At 55.4% G+C, this 20,042-nt stretch overlaps 2 protein-coding genes across 4 annotated transcripts in view; both read right to left on the reverse strand.

Annotated features, from left to right (window-relative positions):
* Positions 1-762: 762 nt before the first annotated feature.
* Positions 763-4,094, reverse strand: CCDC121 (coiled-coil domain containing 121). Its single transcript, XM_081856447.1, has 2 exons — positions 3,521-4,094; positions 763-3,216 (listed from the first exon to the last, which is right to left on the reverse strand). Exon 2 carries the CDS (start codon positions 3,213-3,215, stop codon positions 2,286-2,288), a length of 930 nt encoding a protein of 309 aa, XP_081712573.1. The 5' UTR covers position 3,216; positions 3,521-4,094; the 3' UTR covers positions 763-2,285.
* A 2,383-nt stretch (positions 4,095-6,477) lies between these two features.
* Positions 6,478-20,042, reverse strand: part of GCKR (glucokinase regulator) — a 48,933-nt gene continuing 35,368 nt past the window's right edge. For all 3 annotated transcript variants that reach the window (XM_081856450.1, XM_081856451.1, XM_081856452.1), the window contains 13 exons: positions 16,439-16,492; positions 15,437-15,531; positions 14,682-14,787; positions 13,817-13,935; positions 13,568-13,666; positions 13,336-13,433; positions 13,000-13,076; positions 12,538-12,634; positions 10,112-10,209; positions 9,822-9,905; positions 9,529-9,678; positions 8,842-8,976; positions 6,478-7,218 (listed from right to left, as the gene is read on the reverse strand). In XM_081856450.1, the coding sequence (XP_081712576.1) occupies positions 7,051-7,218; positions 8,842-8,976; positions 9,529-9,678; positions 9,822-9,905; positions 10,112-10,209; positions 12,538-12,634; positions 13,000-13,076; positions 13,336-13,433; positions 13,568-13,666; positions 13,817-13,935; positions 14,682-14,787; positions 15,437-15,531; positions 16,439-16,492 (1,380 nt within the window). In that variant the 3' untranslated portion in view covers positions 6,478-7,050. The remainder of the gene's footprint in view (positions 7,219-8,841; positions 8,977-9,528; positions 9,679-9,821; positions 9,906-10,111; positions 10,210-12,537; positions 12,635-12,999; positions 13,077-13,335; positions 13,434-13,567; positions 13,667-13,816; positions 13,936-14,681; positions 14,788-15,436; positions 15,532-16,438; positions 16,493-20,042) is intronic.

The following is a 20,042-nucleotide window of genomic DNA, read 5'->3' on the forward strand; positions in this document are numbered from 1 at the left end:
GGCCAGTGTTTCCCAGTTGTTAGTGTTTATGCTACATTCTTTAAACCTCTTTTGTTGACCACCAGCATTATGCTTTCCGTTTTTAAGTCTCATACAGCGCCTCATGTGCCTGTCTGGCAATCATACCTTTGTCATTTTGACTGGAAACCACAGGGGGTTAATGTGTCCGAGTCACAGCTTGTCACTTAAAACACAGCTCATCCCGCACCTTCCCCAGTCATGATGGAAGACCAGCCGTCATTAAATGGTGCTTAGCATAGCATAGAAAAAGGACACGGAGAGACAGCAAGTATTTTCAGGGATGGAGAGCAGCTCATTCTGCTTCTCTCCTCTCCGGTAACTTTTTTTATTATCCTTTGTCTCACAGCCAGCATGGCCCTCTGCTAATGTCTCACGTTACATCCTGGTAATGGCTTTACACTCCCATCACCATATAAGGTAATCACTGCCCAAAGGAAACACAACTCCATATAAGGTCAATACATTCTATACATTACAAGGCACAGACATGCTGGTCACTGAGGTCAGCAGGCACCAGGCAGCACTACAAACCATGGCTTTATGACTCCCATACAGTCACAAGCTGTGTGTCTAGGAAATGGGGGCTGCCTTAGTTGATGACACAAGGACTGATAAGGACAAAATTTTGGGGTACGGTGCTTAACTGTTTCCCAGCTTCGGTAGGGTCTAGCCCTGCGGGTTCAGAATTGGTCAGGTTCCAGCAAGAGATCACAGCCAAGCAAATTGAAGCAAAACAGAAGCTAGGAAACCTGATTGTCTATTGTTGCAACAAGGTTTCAACTCCCAAACAAAACAAAGTCCAGAACAAAGGGCAAATGGCCTCTTTTGTCACAGAAAAGGCATGGTGTCAGATAGAAATTTGAGAACCAGACATGTCCCTGTCTATCCTGCATAGTTCAAGTACCCACACCCCACAAGTCAATGCAAGTATTTACATATCCCTTTGTCAGGAAGGCATTCCTTGGCATTTTTATTTATTCCTGAGTCTCATTTCCCTCTGACCATTACTAGTCTGGTCCCTTTGTCAGGGCTGTTAACACCTGGTTTGGCAGTTAGGAGGTGTATCCTAAGTATGTGTTGTCACATCTTGATAATTATGGAGTCCCTGTTCCATGCCATGAGTCAGGTCCCCTCCCCTCCATCCTGGGATCACAATTTTTATCACCTTTTTGAACTAAATGAAACCATCTATTTGACTAATTTTGGTGAATTTCTATGCTTCAGAAAATGGGGTTTCCTTGCCTTATTATGACACTGGGAACCCAGTATAACAGAGGGAAATGTGCATAAGTCAGTGGTCGTGTGTGCATGTATTGCTCAGTAGCAGGGCAAGCTCCTGTGTCCTGGAACTCTGATGTTTCAAGTCCTTACGCACAGCATGCCAATGCTTCTGAGGAGGTGTTTGGGTCCCCCTCCTTTGTCCATAACAGTGGCTGAGCAGCTGCTTTGCATGCATAATGTGACATGACCCAGCCAGAGGCCTCCTGAAATAAAAATATCTCCAGGTAGAAATACTACATTGCCAAGGTAGGAGTGCATGTAGGGAGATCCTGCACCTGGGCACTATCTGGGCCCAGCTAAGCCATGACCCTGATCCTTACCATTGCTGAACCACAGCCAAAGATCTGCCTGCACCCCCAACATACGTCCTGGTTTTCTTAGCCTGAGTTGTGAGGCTCCCTTAAGTAGGGCCACTGAGATGGCTTCCCTCATCTGTCCCTGTAGAATGAGAGTTTGCCTCCCATCCTGTTTTATTAACAGTTTTTCTATCTCAACTCACCACACCTCTACAAAGCAATTTGTAAAGCAGCAACCTAATAAAATTGCAAACTGTGAAAAGAATAAGATATTAAACCACATTAAGTAATATTACAACAACAGCAGTTAAGCAAAACTGATTAAAATGGGTTCAGTGCAGTGCATTAGTTGAACTATGGAACTCCCTCCCACAGGAGGCAGCGATGGCCACCAGATGGGATGCCTTCAAAAGAGGACTCGACAAACTCATGGAGAGGGCTAGCGAGGGCTGCTAGTCAGCCTGGAGGCTAGACTCTGTGGCCACAGTCCATGCTGCTGGATTCCAGATGCTGGCAGCCACAGGAGAGAGCGCTCTTTCGCTCGGATCCTGCTTGCAGGTTTCCCACAGGCATCTGGTTGGCCCCCGTGAGAACAGGAGGCTGGACTAGCTGAGCCACTGGCCCGATCCACCAGGCTCCTCGTAGGCTCGTCTTAAGGTTCTCTCCGCCAGGACCCTGGTCAGCGTCTCAGCAGTTGCGCGTCTGGAGGCAGCTCGTCTGCCCTGCGCTGCGGAGAAGGGGCGCCCGCCCTCCGGCGTCTCCGCGCGTCCCCGCTGCCGGTCGCACTCCTCCTTCGGGGCCGCCGCGGCGCAGGAGGGCCAAATCCCGCAGCGAGTCATGCTGCCGCCGCAAGCGCCGCACGCGATCCTCCAGCCGGTCCTTGTGCGCCTGCAGCGCCCGCGCCCTCGCCACCAGCCGCGCCAGCTCCTGCCTCAGCTCCCGGTTCTGCCGCTGCGCCTCCCGCCTGTGCTCCAGCAGGCACCGCGCGGCCACCTGGTGCGCTTCTCCGGCCACGCGCGCCGCCAGCTCCCGCGCCTCGCGCTCCTGTGCCGCCTTGGCTTGCGCGAAGCGCGCCGCCGCCTCCTGCCGCCGCTGCACGTGCTCCTTGCGGGCCGCCGCCTGCGCGCGCTGCAGCTCCCGCACTCGGCCGGCCTGCTCCTGCTGCAGCGCGCGCACCCCGCGCAGCTCCTCCAGCTCGGCGCCTAGCCGCGCCAGCTCGGCCTCCTGGCGGAGCAGCTCCGCGCGCAGCAGTGCCTCCTGCTCTGCTGAGCGGGCCAGGAGCTCCCGGTGCTCGTGCTGGATGTGCGCCAGGAGCTGCCGGCTCTCGTCGCCCAGCAACACGGCCGCCCCCTCCCGCCGCTGCGCCCGCTTGGCCACGTAGTCCAGGAACTCCCGGCTCTCGGCGCGCAGCTCCTGCGCCTCCCGCTCCAGGAGCTCGTGCTGCGCCCGCAGCTGCGCCCGCCGCCCGCGCAGCCGCTCCAGCTCCCAGCAGACGCGCTCCAGCTCCTCTTGCAGTGGGCTACCCCCGGAGTCCTCGGCGCCGCTTCCGGGGGCTGCGCGTCCTGTCCCAGCTGGCTGCGCCTGTGGCAGCGTCTTCCCCCGGCGCTTGCGAGGCATCCTGAGCACTGGAGGAGGAAGGAGAAGAAGGGCGCTGGAAGTCGTCCAAGAGCGGAGCGGCTGCCCCGTGGAGCCCAACTAACCCAGGGCCCTCGGGGGAGCGGAGTAGGATCCGCCGCTCCCGTGCTCCGTGCGCAGAGCCCCCCTGCTGTTGAGGGCAGAGGAAAATGTTCCTCTGCTAAGTTAGGAACCGAAAGTTTGAGCGGCTCTTAGCCACGCTCCCGGTGGAATTGGGGGTGGAGGAGGGCTCTCCGGGGCGCAGGGGAGTCGAAAAGGGGCGGTCCCCGGGCAAGAAGGGGTTCTACCTGCTGGCTGCGCTGGAGGGTCCTTCGTGGCGCACGAAAAAGCAGAGCCAGGAGGCGGAGGAGAGGCCCCTCGATGTGTTGTCGGTCGCCTGGCGACCGGGCGGGGAGGGGCAGGCGGGCGGGGCTCCTTACAGCTGCCCGAGAGCCTCTCAAGAGGCTCCGGTGGACACGAAGAAAAGCGTCGGACGGGCGGGCCCGTCCAGGAGGAGGCGCGATGCTCGGGACCGCTCGGGGCTCCGGTTCGACAGGCGCCGACGGCCGGCTGCTGCGTGGCTGGCTCCGCGGGGAAGAGCGGGGCTTGTAACCCGGGAGGTCCTTTGGGCCGCTGAGCTGTGTCTCCAGCCCGCCGGCCCGCGTCTGCCTTCCCCCTCGGAGAACTCAGCGGAGAAGGGCAAAACTTGTTTGAGATGGTTCTGCGGAGTCTCTGTGGCTCTGGCGCCCCTCTACCGCTTGTCTCCCTTCTGCCATACCAGTCCCAGGGGGCACCAACCCCCCACATTGACCCTAACTTCCATGTGGTTTGCTCCTGAGTAGCCTCTGGTTGGGCAGAAGAGCTTGTCCACCTGGAAAGGCAGCCCACCTAGGTGCTGCCTTGGGAGAGATCTTCCAGTGGTGGAGTTTCCTTCCTTGGAGGTTTTTAAACAGGTCGGTTGGTCACCTGTCATGAATGCTTTAGCTGAGATTCCTGCATTGCAGGAGGTTGGGCTAGATGACCCTTGGGTCCCTTCCAGCTCTGTGATTCTATGAGAGAAGAAAACGCTCAGGAGTAAGGATAGCCTGAGTAGCTCAGTTGGTAAGACCATGGTGCTGATAACACCAAGGTTGCAGGTTCGATCCCTGTATGGACCAGCTGCATGTTCCTGCATTGCAGGGGGTTGGACTAGATGATCCTCAGGGTCCCTTCCAACTCTACAGTTCTATGATTCTAAACACTACACAAATACCGAGTGGAGTCCCCAACCTGGTTGGATGGCACCTGGAACAACACCTTCATCAGTGAGGCCAAGAGGGGGACTGTCATCTGGGCAGCAGAAGACAACATATGCACTGCCCAGGCTTGGGGGGGGGGGCACTTTGGTAGTGCTAACCCCGTGGTTTGACTTGTCCATACAGGGGATTGCATTTCCATACTTGAAAATGCTTGGCTTATTGAATTCCTGCCTGCCCATCCCGTGCCAAACCTAAACCGTGCATAAACTCAAGGTTCACGAGTTGTAACCAGATGTGTTACTGTAGGTTAAGAGGAATACAGGTGGCCCTCCAGATGTTGGCAGATGTTGCAACACCATGGGCCCTCTTCAGCCTGATGCAGCAGCCATGGATTTAACAGGGATTCTTTCCACAGTTCCCAGGAATGTGCCTGCCACTTCCAACTGTATGGCAGTGACGTACAGGGGTACCTTGGGTTACATACACTTCAGGTTACATACGCTTCAGGTTACAGACTCTGCTAACCCAGAAATATTACCTCAGATTAAGAACTTTGCTTCAGGATGAGAACAGAAATCCTGCGGCAGCGGCGCAGCAGGCCCCATTAGCTAAAGTGGTGCTTCAGGTTAAGAACAGTTTCAGGTTAAGAACAGACCTCTGGAACGAATTAAGTACTTAATCTGAGGTACCACTGTATCTGAGAAGTCAGAGGCAACCACAGTCAATCACTTTCTGGTAACCTCCAGGATGAATTGCACTACAGTGGTACCTCAGCTTAAGAACTTAATTCGTTCTGGAGGTCTGTTCTTAACCTGAAACTGTTCTTAACCTGAAGCACCACTTTAGCTCATGGGGCCTCCCACTGCTGCTGCGCCACCGCTGCATGATTTCTGTTCTCATCCTAAAGCAACGTTCTTAACCTGAGGTACGATTTCTGGGTTAGTAGAGTCTGTAACCTGAAGCGTATGTAACCTGAGGTACCACTGTAATGGCATTTTATGAAGATAGTTCAGAAACTTCATTTGGGCTAGAATGCTGCAGCCACACTGCTATCTGGGGGCAGCAGGACAAATCACATGCCAACTTTCAATCTGTGTAATTGGCTACCAGTTTCTTTTGGGGCTCCATCAAGCAGCCCTGTGTCTTTCTTCTCAAAACCTCAAACCAGCCATTGTCTCAGCAGGAACCACCTCTGATGAATCTAAATGATCAGATGTGGGTGGGTGGATGGCTGACTTCCTGTTGACAGGAGCTCAAGTCCACAGCTTCCACCCTCTCCCTTTCCTGAACAGCAAAAGTGCACCCAGCAGCCACATGTACCCTTTGTGTACATATGCACAGGAGCAAGGGTCACTTTTCCAGGCCAGCCAAAGAGGGATACTGGCTGGGGTGGGGTGTGGTCAAGGCCACCCGTGACGCCATCCCAGGGCACATGCTCCATCCAAGTGGGAGGTCAAGCTAGGCCTTATGAAAGCATTCCTTTGCCACGTGGAGCCCTCAGAGTTCATGGTGTGCACGTTGTGTGTATTTGGGGAGAGAGGTTACGTCTGATCCTTGCGGGTGTTTCAGGATGTTTTTCTAGAACCTGAGCACTCCAGTCACCCACCCCAAACAGAGCAAGAACAGGACACCCAGTGCACAGACACATCTTTTATTACAAAAAGAGAGGAGCCCAGAACTCGCCAGCTGGTTCCCCGTCAAAGACAGGAGGAGCGACACAGTCAACCTCAGGCTCCAGGGCAGAAAGGAAGGAAACGAGCTGTGCCAACCTCATACACTGAGACAGAGAAAGGGGCCAGGGGCTCCAGGGGGCAGGGTGGACCCAGGTCCCTTTACCCCCAACCCACCTGCCATGCTCACCTCATCCCACCAGGCCACACAATGACACTGCCAGCAGGTACTGACTACAGGCACCACAGACAATTTGCTGCGAGTCTTGCAAGGTCCCCCAGGACATTTCATGAGACTTGGAGAAGGCCTCTCTAAGACCCACCTGGCTTGGGCTCAGTCTGCACTGCCTAGCTGGTGGCTGTGGAAGGGCAGGCTGGGAATCTGAAGCCCTTCCTGTCTCCCTAGTAGCACGCCATGGTCCACCAGGCAGCCAGCCTTGCAGAAGAGGGCACAGGTGGCAGTGCCAGGGATGTGAGCTGGCAAGGAGAAAGCACAGATCGGAGGGGCTGGCAGGAAAGGCTGACACCCACTTTAGCATGGCAGCCCAATGCCGGGGGTGCATGGAGGGGAAGGGCAGGACAGGGCATGGCAGGGCAGCTCCTGAGACAAGGGAGTCGTTTGGGGGCAAGGCCCACCCTGCCAGGGGGCAAAGAAGGGCATTCCCCAGAGGCACAGATCCATCTCCCAAAGGGAAGAAGAACCTGTTTCCTGGCACAGCAGGATCCTTGTCCTGGCCTCACTTCCAGTAGCTCTCATCCCAGATCCCTCCTCATCCCTTCCCTCCACCCCCTTTCCCCACTGGGAGAAGACAGGCCAGCACCAGCAGGGCAGTGTCAGACGAGGCCTCTCTCATCAGGCTGAGTGCCTCTGCTTGGAAGACCATCTGGTGCTTGAGGCTATGGGACCCCTTGGAAGAAGTGTTCCCCCCCCTATGTGCTCGGCTCATCAGGTTCTGACTTGTCAGCCCCTCGCTTCCTTCCAGGAGCATTCAGCGCAGTGTCAAGGGCGGCTCGGAGGGAGGGAGAAGCATCCAGGCGGGCGCGGGCCTCTGGCACCGAGCAGCTACGCAGGAGGCAGAGCAGGGCTGTGGGTACAACCTGGGCAAATGAAAGAGATGTGGGGAAATCTGTAGTCAAACTGACCATTATGTTTGTTAATAAGCATATGTGTCAGGGGCTCAGGAGCAGAGGCACAGGGAAGATGGGAGATGGAGAGCGAGGGGGAGGAATCCGAGGGCAGTGTAGGAGGGGACAGTGGTCCGAGGGATTCCATGAGCCTCTCCAGCGAATCGGAAGATTCACAGAAGGGAGCGCCAGTGGCCAGGGGTAGGGGGGTCCCAAGGGGAACGCCCCAGGAGCAAGGGGGGAGCAGGGACTCCCAGAGTAGTAGTTGGAAATCAGGACCAGCTTCCCCACCAGAGCAGAGTGGGGGGGAAGGGTCTCAGGCATCGGGACCAGTACTTCCCCCACCAGGGAGAGAAGACGAGGCAGAGCTGACCACGCCTTCCTCGGAGAGTCGTACAACGGAGGGGAGGTCAGATCCGGCCAGTGTCACGGAAGAGGGAAGCAGTGATAGAAGTAGTGTAACGGTTAGGAGAAAGGTCACTGGGTTGGCGCGAGAAGCAAGTTCAAATGTACAGGAGCGCGGGACAGCAGAGAGTGAGGTTTGGGAACCGGGTCCTAAAGCACGCCGGAGGCAAGGGGAGGAGCTAAGCGACTCAGCGTCGGAAGAGTCCAGGAAGGGCAATGCCCCAGAGGGCAGGAGGACCCAGAGGAGGAGAGAGCAGCGCAGAAGGTGGAGCAGGGCTAGGATCTTAAACTGGTGCGGAAGGGGAAGTGATTCAGATAGGACTTCGCCGATCTAGAGTCTAGACGTAGGGTTGCACGCTCTGGCTTTAAAATGGAAACTATACTTCAATAAAGACTTTTGTACATAATATCAGCCTGGCGTTGGTCCTCTGTGAGCTGGGACCTAGAGGCAGCCCTGACAATATGAAAGGGTTAAGGAATACAGAGTTCCTGTATTCCTGCATTTCCTGTAGCAGGAAATAGGACAAAAGATCTTAGAACCATAGTGTTGGAAGGGCCCCCAAGGGCCATCTAGTCCAACCCCTTGCAATGCAAGAATCTCAGCTGGAGCACCCATGACAGCCATCCAACCTCTGCTTTAAAACCTCAAGGGAAGGGCAGTTCACCAGCTTCCGAGGGAGACGGTTCCACTGTCAAACACCTCTCACTGTCAGAAAGTTTTTCCTGATGTTTAATCAAAGTCTCCTTTTTTGTAACTTGAAGCCATTGGTTTGGGCATCTTAATCTTTTCTTCCTCCTTTCCCCAGTTTCTCTTTTCCTTTCAAGCCAGCAATGTGAGCAGGTGCACATATATGGGCTCTTCTGGGATCCCATACTCCATTTTGGAAACTAAATTTGCATTTTGCAACTAAGAAGTATTTTTACCTGCATACCACTTTGATTTATTTGCTGTCTGTATTGAATGTAAGTAAAATCTTTTTGTTTTTACTAAAACAGGTGGTTCATTCTTAGCAATGGGGACAGAGAATGGAAAGGTCAGTAGACCACAAATAAACAGCAATAAGAAGTGTGATTGGTGTGACTTGTACCTCCTGTGTCATGGCACAAGTGTGGGATGACCAGATGGAGAAGTGGGATGGGCAGGTGCGGGGGGGGGGGGGCGAGGGAGGGAGGGAGAGAACACCTGCCTACCTTGCTCTTGTCTGTTGCTACAGCAATGTGCTTGGAGACTGGAGCTGTGCGGAGATCCTCAGAGAGCGGCTCAGGGTCATAGATGGCTTGCAGGAGACCTTCCAGGCACTTGGCATGCGGCTGGCCCGAGAACCTCTGGAGGGAGAGAGGGAAGTTGGGTGGGGCTGCCAGGGGGTGGCAAAGGGCACAGGTCCCTCCTGAGTGTGGGGACTTGAGCTCTGCTTTTTCCCGCAAGGTGGTGGCCCCACAGAGCCCCTGTGATGTGAGCAAACTTCACTCAGGTTCATGTCACCATGTTGCCCTGACGGTGCTCATGGGCGTCCTTGGACCAGGCACTGTCTTTCCATGAGTAGCCTCCCTAAGATGGTTGTTGTGAGGATCACAAGGATAAAGCCCGCCATTGCTTCCCAACGCATCTTAGTGGATGATTGAGATACAGTACAAGCAAATCTGGGAGACTGGCAGGGTCTCAGAGGCCCCCTCCCCAGTGTTAGAAATTGGAAGAAGGAGGGAGCTGGACTGAGCGGAAGACCTCGGCTGGCCTGACCCTGCACCAGGCACTGCTGTTGCCAAAGCAAGACTCTGCTGGCACTCTGCTGGCCAGCACTCACCCTGGGAAGTGGACACCCATCGACTAGCTCCATGGCCCTGCAGGGGAGCCTTCTGGGATACCCCTGCCCCCAGTACCTGCAGGATGCTGACTGCCCTCCAGAAGAGCTTGGAGTTGCTCACTCGCAGGTCCACCATGTAATTGCGCAGGATCTTGCCCTTCAGCACGTGAGCCCCGGTGCTGACTGTGTTCAGGATCCACTTGGTGCTGAGCTCCCTTTGGAACCTCTGCAAAGGGACGGGTGTGTGTGTGTGGGCTGAATGGGCAAGTGGAGGGTGGGCAGAGAAGGACCAGGCCAGGGGGGCTCCAGCCTGGACACAAAGCAACTCTCCCCCTCCCCCTTGTCAGTGGCTCCCTGCCCCCTCCTCACCTGGATGAACTTGCCTTCGTACTCCAGGAACAGGATGGGCCACATGATGCTGATGATGGAGGGGAAGAGCTTCTTGAGCGAGGCCTGGCGGGGCCAGGGGGCAAAGCAGGGAGAGAGGGGGAACAGTCAGCCAAAAGATCAAGATCTGAAAGGGGCTTGCTCAATGGGAGTGGCAGAGCCCTCTTGCATGTGTGATTCTGCCCCTCCAGGGGAGTGGACCATGGATGATAGCCATCAGTCATCAGGTATTGAGGGCCTGCAAACATGCCCACCTTGCAGACAGCACCTACCGGCAGGTATTGCCCGACTGTGGCATGAGAAAGGGCTTGCACATTGGAGGTCCTTTCCTTCACCTGAACCACCAACTTCTCCACTTCATCAAGGTTGTCTGCAGTCAAGAGAGGAGAGAGGGGTGTTGGTGGCAAAGGAAGGCAGCACAAGAGGGTTTAGGGTGCTCACTCCCCCACCAGCTGTTTCCCTTTCCGGAAAGGAGGGAGAGGAGCTGATCCAAGTGCCTTTGACTCACAGGTGGGGCTGTCTGATGTGGAGCCAGCCACTGCTCCAGGCAGCCCAGGATTGTCTCCAGGGGCTCTGGGGGATAGGGTGGCCCCCTATGTGTAGGAGATTAGTGTTCAGAATTTAACAGTTAAGAAGTCTAGGGGCTATTAACCACAGGGCTGTAAATTGCTAGACAGGCAGATTTGGACCATAGAAATGTGAAAGGTGGAGAGAGAGAGAGCTCTGTGTGATGTCATTTCCTCTGTTTCCTGTCGCTTCTCTCTCACACTTCTTCTCCATGTCTTCAAGGCAGACGGATGTTGGCGATCTCCCTGACTGCACAATCCAATTTTGTAATCAGCTATATATTTTGAAACCCTTAAGTATTTTACCTGCATAGTTTTACTGCTGCCTTTGTTGTGATCCAATGCAAGACTGCTAAGTAAGTAAGCACTAATTCAACTTACTTTATAAGTTGTTGCCGGATTCTTTGTTAAGAGGGGTTCAGCCAGCTAACCTTCGGTAGTAGTAGTAGTAGTAATGATATATTTTTTCTATCCCACCCACCTGACCTGACTGGGTTGCCCCTGCCACTCTGAATGGCTTCCAACAAAATATAAGAAAACAGAACAAAATATCAAGCATCTGGATTTCCTCAGAAAATATAATGCTTTGCAGCCTAGTTTCAAGCTTCTGCATTTTGCTGCCAAGGATGGGGTTCTCTGTGTAACCCATACACATGTGTCAGGGGCTCAGGAGCAGAGGCACAGGGGAGAGAGGAAACGGAGAGCGAAGGGGAAGAATCTGAGGGCAGCGTAGGGGAGTATGACAGTGGCCCGAGAGATTCCATGAGTTTCTCCAGCGATTCAGAAGATTCCCAGAGGGGGGCGCCGATGGCCAGGGCAAGGGGGGTCCCAGGGGGGACGCACCAGAAGCAAGGGGCCAGCGGGGACTCCCAAAGCAGCAGTGGAAGATCAGGACCAGTTCCCCCACCAGAGCGTAGTGGGGGGGAAGAGTCCCATGCATCAGGGCCAGCGTCTCCTCCTGCAGGGAGAGAAGATGAGTCAGGGCTGACCACGCCTCTGTTGGAGAGTGAGGGAACGGAGGGGAGGTCAGGTCCAGCTAGCCCCCCCGAAGAGGGAAGCAGTGACAGGAGCAGTGTAACGGTCAGGAGGAAGGTTGCCGGCTGGGCGCGGGTGCCAAGTTCGAATGTACAGGCCCGCGGGACAGCAGAAAACCCGGATTGGGAACCAGGTCCTAAAGCACGCCGGAGGCAGGGGGAAGACTCAGGGGACTCAGCGTCAGAAGAGTCCAGAAAGGGCAAGACTCCAGCGGACAGGCGGACCCAGAGGAGGAAAGAGCAGAGGAAGAGGTGGAGCAGGGCTAGAATCTTAAACTGGTGTCTGGGGGGAGGAGATTCAGACGGAGCTTCGGCGGTCTAGAGTTTGAGACGTAGAGCTGCGCGCCGCGGCTTTGAAATCAAAACTGAACTTCAATAAAGACTTTTGTATATAACAACGAACTGGCGTTGGTCCTTTGTGAGCTAGGACCTCGGGCAGCTCTGACAACATGGAAGTCTGGCAATTGTAATTAATGTATCCTCCCCATGCCATCCATAACCTGATCCTCTTCTCATGTTCCTTGCAAATTGTGATTCTTTTCACCTAGAGATGCTGGTGGCTGGACCTCAGAGCCGCCTCCTGCTCTGCCGCTGAGCTGCAGCCCCCTCTCTGAAGCAGGCAAAAAGGGTAGGAGGTCAGGAGCCCTCAGAGCGCTGGCTCCAGCAGTCCCCTTTCTGCCATCCCTTCTGTGCTTGCTGAGCTGCAGACTCCCTCGTCCTCCCACCTCATGGCTCCCTAGAACATCCAAAGGGCCCTGCAGCTGGATCCGGCCAAAGGAGACCCATCTAGCGGAGCATCCTGGTCTCACAACCAAAAGGAAGCCCACAAGCAGGATCTGAATGCAGCAGCAGCAGCAGCAGCCAGCCCCCTCTCCACTTGGGGCCCAGGAACTGGTCTGACAGTGCAGGCAGAACCCAGCCTTGTGTCCTCCATGAATTTTCTTCAGAGTATAAAACAACAACAACAACTTCCTCCTCTTGACGGCAGCCAAGTTGGTGGCCATCTCTGCCTCCATAGTCTAACCATGTGGAGATGCCTTTCCTTTCTCCTGCATCTCCCAAGAGGCCCCCCCAGCCCCCTCAGCCCCCGTCTCTCACCATCCACTGTGAAAAGGAAGAGGACGGTATCCAGCTCCGTCAGTGATGGGAGGATTGTTTTCACAAAATCTTCTTCAGAGAAAGCAAACTTGGGGCCCTGCACGAGAAAAACAGAAAGAAGCAGCTGTCCACGCCTGGCTTTGGGGGGGGGCATGCAGGGGGTCTTGAGTTATGGGTTGGCCCTGATCTACCAGAAATGAGATGAACTGGCTGTTGCCTTGGATGTCCTGGCACTGCTTGGTCTGTGCGCCCACCTCCCATGTGAGGGGGGCCTTGGAGAAGGGGGTGACCCTTGGAGGGCGCAGCTCCTCTTGCTTTCGGGGTTGGGCCTGTGCATTTGGGTTTGGTGTCCCCTTTCTGTAGAAGCCCCCAAAAGAGGAGAAGGAAGTGGAGGAGGAGGTGAAGAAGGAGAAGACCCCAGCCTAGCAGGTGTCCAAACAACCTCCTCCTCTGACCACTCGCCTGTGCAATCAGATCAGCCTCTCTGTTGAACATTTCGCTGCGGTCCCCAATGAGGAAGCCCCGGACATCGTTGATGTCTGTGCGATGAAGGGAGAAGCAGAAAAGAGAGTTCATGTGTCTGCATAAGAAGGAACCCCCGCCCTCTCTCAGTCTCTCTCTCTCACACACTCATGCACACGCACTGGGACCTCCTGCCAGCCTCCTCCAGCCCCTCCTCCAGCCCATTACATTTCCTGGGCCTGGTCAATGGGGACATTCTGGTGGCGGTGGGTCCCACATTTACAGAACCACTCTCTGCCCAGACTGAATTCACCCTCCTTGCCTGGTAGGGCTCACCTGCCCCAAAGGTGGGGATGCACTCGGCCCCATCCATGATGGCGATGATGCCAAGGGTATGCCAGCCGACCAGGTAGACATAAGCCTTCTTCTGTAGGCTGTGGCGGAGAGAGGCAGAGATTGTGCTGGGGGGGGCAGAGAATTTTTGACAGGCCAAAGCCCGCAGGAGCTGAGGTTCAAGGAAGATAAATTCTGGTTGCTGTGAAGAAATTCCTGCCCACCTGAGGCTCACCTGGTCCCTGCTTGCTTCACAAGGGCAGCGATCTTCTTGCTCTGACCATAGGTGACTTTGTGGGCCCGTTCATAGGTGCGGAGGATTTCCAGAAGACACCTGCAGAGAGGATTCAAAGAGAACTCTGCTGGGCTTTGTGCTGCTGGTCAGCTGCCAGGAGAGGGACTGGGAGCTAAGAGAGGCTCCTCTCCCCACCCCATGGAGGAGCCCCCAGAGGCTGCCCTGCTTGGCTTCTGCTCCATAACTCACTTCTCTGAGATCTCGCTGTCCTTGGAGACTGTCTTGTGTGCAGTCAGGAGCAGAGTTTCCAGAAGGATCTTGGTGGCGCTGCCGCCCTTCATGCGGGATGAGCCAGTGAGCCCTTCAGGCTGAAAGAGCACAGCTGGCTGAGACCGGTCCCTGCCTGGTGCTTAGAGGAGACTCTCCCAATGCCCCATGGCAGCTGCCAGGATTTGCCAGAGACCAGGGCCCCATGGACTGGGCTGGCAATCCTGCCTGCCTGTACTAGCCCATCACAGGCCTTCCTGGGAACAAGCTCTTATACTGGAGCACAACTAAAGTATACCCTGATGCCCACAGCCAGCAGCCCTTGTTACGAGAGACATGTGGAGCCCAGGTGAGCACACTCCCCCCCCCCCCCCCGCAGGGCTGATGACGAAACAAATTGCCCTGAAAGATAGAACCTGAAGGAAGTAGATTTCAGGTAAACATGCTTATTGAATTCCATTTTTTCCATATATGTGAGTGCTGGGGAGGGCAGGGAATGGGGTGGACAGGGGGGCGGGTTCTATTCTAGAACAGGCTCCTGCCTGCATAGGGGCTCTGTTTGGCTTGGAAACCCTTTCCTCACTGACTGATGGTACCAAAGCCTTTAAAGAACCATAACCACCCAAGGGCCCCTTCCAGGTGCTTCACCTGAGGGAGGTGCAGCAGGTGACACCCTGAGAATGGGCTCGGTCAGAGGAGACAGCCCCTGCCCCCTATCTGTGGGCTGCCCTCTCCAGTGGACCACCCTCGGCCCCACCAATGCCTATATGTGCTATGGATGCGCAGGGATGGTAGGTCTGATGAGGGAAGCACAGGGAAGGCCCCCCCCCCACTCCCCAGCACTCACCCCCACGGCAGGATTGAGGATGAAGGCCTGGTGGGTTTCCTGCAGCTTCTCCATCCTCTCGGCCACTTGCCGGAAGGTGGAGTGGAAGCCCTCAATCTTGTCTGTCCTGTCGGGAGATGTGGGGTGTGAGAGGGCAGGCAGGGGCCTCTTGCCCAGATCCATTCCGACGCTCCACAAGGTCACCCTCCCCAGAGCCCCACATGGACCTCCTCTTGCTTGCCACAGGGAGAATTTAGAATGTTCATTATAGATTACTGTTAATGCAGATGGACATTTTACAAAGCCCAACCTCTGAAGCAGAAAGGTTGCATCCCCCTCCATACTCACTCGCATTCTACTTTAGCTGGGGATTTCTTGATTATCTTACTAAAATGTGTGGTGCATTCTTAACAAAGGGCACAGAGGGGGAAAAGTCAGCAGACTACAAATAAACTGGGATAAGAGGTATAATTGCCTAATACCTAGATTCCAGTAAGCTGCAAAAGCGGCTGTGTGTTTTTTAGGGCTTCACAGCCTGTTTACTCTCATATTTCCCCACCACATGTGGGATTGGTGATTTAAATTTAAAGTTACACATTTAATTCTCAACCTATCTCCATTATCTGCCTTCTTCTCCCCCAGCCAAGCGCCTCCCAAGCTTGAGATGCCTCTGGCCTCTGGCACAGGAGATGCTCTGAATAGGGTTGGCCAGACTGGGCAAAGTGTTTGGCAGCTCACCCTGCAGCTCTTCTGGACCTGCCCCCTGCCCCCCTTACCTGGCCATGGTGACTGGGTTGAATCCCACCAGAACTGGGACATAGATGTCCAAGTTGTTCATGCAGAAGTCCAGCTGCCCAGCCACGTAGGGAGCCTGTTGCAAGCAAGCAGAGCCCGTGTAAGGCGGCACCAGCCACAGTGGCCATGCCTTAGTTGCAGGCACAGGCAGGCAGCTTCTGCTCCAAAGGCCATATTCCTCCAAGGCCAAGCTCCAAGGGGACCCCTGGCTTGGGAAGGGTTACTTCCGTCTCCCAGACCCATATTTCCTCTTTCAGGCCTGGCACCAATGTACAAAACTCAGTGCAACAGCATAAGAAGAGCCTGTTGCATCAAGCCAAAGGAAGCCCACCTAGTCCAGCACCCTGTTCTCACAGTGGCCAACCAGCTGCCCCAAAGGGAAACCCGCAAGTAAGAGTCGAGCACATGATCTACTCTCCCCTCCTGTGATTTCCAGCCACTGCTATTCAGAAGCATTGCTGTTTCCAATCGTGGAGGCAGAGCAGAGCCATCGTGACTAGTAGCCGTTGTGGCTAGCAGCCATTGATAGCCCTCTCCCCCTCATGTATTTCTCGCCTCCTCTTAAAGACCTGCAAGTCAGTGGCCATGACGGCCTCCTGCAGCAGCAGGTTCCATAGTTAACTACACGTTGCCTCACTGACTGGCAACAGCTCTCCAGGGTTTCAGGCAGGGCTCTCTTCCTGTGCCACTTGGAGGTGGGGGATCCAACTTGTGACTTCCTGCCCTGAATCAGTGGCCCTTCTTCATTGCCAGCAGAAACATCCACTGGACACACCTAAGGACTTGACATTGAGGGAGTTTGTCAGAGGTGGCTTTTGTGGTCCTCCATGTGAAACCTTCTGGCTGGGTGGGGTGCAACATCCCTCTTGTCTTCTGCTCCCCTGCCCATCTGGAACAGAGATATCCCTTCGTCTCCTACAAGAACTGGGAGGGTCCCTCCCTCCCGTCCCTCCCTCCACTCCTGTCCTGCATGAAATACTCACAGACAAACCACATGAAATCCCAAAGAAAATGACCTTCTTTTTCCCTTCACAGACCTGGAGGAGGAGGAGAGAGAAAAGGGAGCTCAGTTGTCACTGTTATGCTGCTGCTGCCCCTAACCCCCCAGCCCACCCAGGACCAAAGGCACCCATCAGCTCTCCTGCCCAGAGCACCTGTGGGCTCTCTTCCTGCCAGCAAGGCAAGGGAAGCCAAGGCTTTTAGATGGCCCTTGAAATATACTCAGAGTCGCAAAGTGATTTCATGCTCTTTATTCAGCTCATAGTGGTGAGGAGGAATGAATGAATGTCCCCTCAAAGTATCTGCTTTATATACATTATTTACACAATGGGCTGCACATGATTGGCTAATTCCAGGATTCTACTGTAGGCCAATCAGGTTGTGGATTCACTTCTATCTGGAGCATGATTGGGTGGTTCCTGCTAACCAATCATACTGCTGCATTGTTCTAGGACCAACCAGACTGCTGCATTCTGAATCCTATTGTTCTAGGACCAATCAGACTGCTGCCTTTTGGAGCCTATTGTTCTAGGACCAATCAGACTGCTGCAGTTTGGATCCTATTCAACTCAGTACATAACACCCCTCCCCTCTAAGTTCCAGTCCTGCCCGGAAGGTCGCATTCATAGTCCTCAAGGTACGCCGGTGGCCTACGTGTGCGTTGCGGCCTGGGGTGTTCCCTGGTCCGGGGTTCAGGTTCTGGCTCGTGTTCCAAGGATGGGGCTGTTTGGTCTGGCGCAACCGGCTCGCTCAGTCGTGGTTCTGGTTCCGGTGTCCTTTCGGCCTCGCGGGTCCTCTCTGTATTTACTGATTCTGCCTCTCCTGCTTGCCCCTGCTGCTCTATGGGCCTCACTGCCCCACTGTTCCCTTGGGACTCCTCTGACCTGTCCTCCTCCTCCTGGTTTTCTCCCGGGAATCGTCGCCGTATCTGGTCGCAGTGGCGGCGCCAGCATTGCCCCCCATCTGTTAGCACCTCGTACGACACGGGGCCCGTGACCCTGGTGACTGTGGCAGGTACCCATGCAGGGCCTGCCCCAAAATTCTTTGCGTACACTGGGTCCTGGGCCTCGAAGGTCCGGGGGTTCCTGCCTTCCCCCACCACTACCTCATCCTGAGCTCTATCGGGGTGAAGGCGGTCCAATCTGATTGCAAGGCGCCGACCCATTAGTAGTTCAGCGGGGCTCCGGCCAGTCGTTGAGCTGGGGGTGCTGTGCTGTGCTAGAAGGAATGTGGCAAGGCGGTACTCCCAATCCCCTTGCGTCATGCGGCGAAGGGTGTCCTTGGTGGTCCGCACCATGCGTTCTGCTTGGCCATTGGTGGCAGGGTGGAATGGCGCCGAACGGATGTGGCGGATGGCGTTCTGCACTGTGAAGGTTTGAAATTCTCCTGATGTAAATGCAGTCCCGTTGTCTGAGACGAGAGTGTCAGGGAGCCCGTGGGTTGCAAACAGCCTGCGTAGTACCCGGATGGCTGCGGACGTAGAAGTGGACGGTACCAGTGCGACTTCCAGCCATTTGGTGTAGGAGTCCACCACTATGAAGAATGTTTTCCCCTGAAAGGGGCCAGCGAAGTCCACATGCAGGCGTGACCATGGTGCTCGGGCGGACTCCCAGGACTGGACTGGGGCCCTTGGGGGATCTGGGCGGGATTCCTGGCAGGCCTGGCAGTGTTTGACCCAGGCCTCTATCACTCCGTCGATCCCCGGCCACCACACATAACTCCTGGCAAGGGCCTTCATTCTTACTACCCCTGGGTGTGTCTCGTGTAGGGCTGTGAGGACCCTTTTGCGGAGGGGCTGGGGAACAACGACCCTGCTTCCCCATAACAGGCACCCCTTGTGGGCTGACAGTTCATGTTTGCGGGTTGTGTAGCCGGCGAATTCTGGCCCGGGGCTGCGGCTGGGCCATCCCCTCCACACCCAGTCCAGGACCCGGGAGATGACCCTATCTTTCTTGGAATGGTGTGCAACTTCTTGTGCCTGAATGGGGCGGTCAGGAAGCAGCTCCAGGCTCATAACCTCTTGTGCAGGTGCTGGGTCGGGGCCTGTTTCCGGTAGTGGTAGCCTGCTGAGGGCGTCTGCATGGCCCATCGCCTTTCCAGGGCGGTGAATCAGTGCATACTGGTAGCTGGCAAGGAAAATTGACCACCTGAGGACGCGAGGAGACAGCACTTGGGGGGTCTGCTTTTCGGGGGCAAACAAGCCAAGCAACGGCTTGTGGTCAGTCACCACGGTGAAGGGCCGCCCGTACAAGAAATCATGGAATTTTTTTACTCCCTTCACGATTGCCAGACCCTCCTTGTCGATTTGCGAGTAGTTCCGCTCGGTTTCGTTGAGTGTCTGGGAAAAGTATGCTACCGGTACCTCTCTTCCATCCGGGAGTTGGTGTCCCAGGACAGCGCCGATGCCATAGGGCGAGGCGTCGCATGCTAGCACCACCGGCAGCCTCTCGTCGAAGTGTGCCAAGACCGAGTTTGAGACAAGCAAGTCCTTGACTGCCTGGAATGCGGCCTCCTGGCGCTGGCCCCACACCCAAGGGGCCCGCTTGTCCAGGAGTCTGTGTAGGGGCTCCGCTACCGCCGCCTTGTGGGGAAGGAAGGAATGGTAAAAGTTCAATAATCCCAAGAAGGCCTGAAGTTCAGTCTTGTTCTTGGGCGCTGGGGCATCACAAATGGCCCGTACCTTGTCCCCAGTCGGGTGAACCCCTTCTGCATCCACCATAAATCCCAGAAAGTCCACTTGAGGCACTCCTAGTAGACATTTTTCCCGCTTCACCTTGAGACCCGCCATCTGGAAACGGTGCAGAACAGTGCGGAGGCGGTCCTCAAACTCCTCTGGTGTGGGCCCGGCAATCAACACATCATCAAAGAAGGGGGTGACACCAGGAATCCCTTTAAGGAGAGAGTCCATTAGATTCTGGAATATGCCTGGTGCCACGCTGACCCCGAATTGCAGCCGCTTTACCCTGAACGCTCCTCTGTGCGTCACAATCGTCTGTGCCTCTGCTGTGGCCTCATCTACTGGCAGCTGTTGATATGCTTGGGCCAAGTCCAGCTTGCCAAAAATTTTCGACCCAGCCAGGGTGGCAAGGACATGGCTGACCACTGGCACTGGGTATGCATGGGCCATGAGGGCCTTGTTTATGGTACATTTGTAGTCTGCGCAGATGCGGACTGAACCATTAGGCTTGACGGGTGTGACGATTGGGGTTTCCCAGGGGGCATTAGGCACCGGCTCCAGCACTCCTTGCTCCACGAGTCGGTCCAATTCCTCGTCTATACGGGGTTTCAGGGCGAATGGGACCCGGCGGGCCTTGAGCCTGACTGGTCGTACTGCGGGGTCAAGCTGTAGAGCAATGGGGGGGCCCGTATACTGTCCCAATTTCCCATCGAAAACCCCCGGAAACTCCTTGCATATGGCGTCCACGTCCACTTGTAAGCTCATGTGGTTCACCCCGGTGATGGCTAGTCCCAGTGGTCCAAACCATGCCAACCCCAGTAAGCTAATGTAGGGGCCCTTGACCACAAGCAAGTCCAGTTGCCGCGTCCGCCCTCGGTATTGCACCCTGAAGGTCCCCACCCCCATTGTGG

The sequence above is a fragment of the Podarcis erhardii genome (genome assembly GCF_964252035.2).
Source record: "Podarcis erhardii genome assembly, chromosome: 3".
Taxonomy (NCBI): Eukaryota; Metazoa; Chordata; class Lepidosauria; order Squamata; family Lacertidae; genus Podarcis; species Podarcis erhardii.

Bases quoted from the DNA above. Each gene is read 5' to 3' on its own strand.
- CCDC121 (XM_081856447.1), bottom strand. From the start codon at position 3,215: ATGCCTCGCAAGCGCCGGGGGAAGACGCTGCCACAGGCGCAGCCAGCT.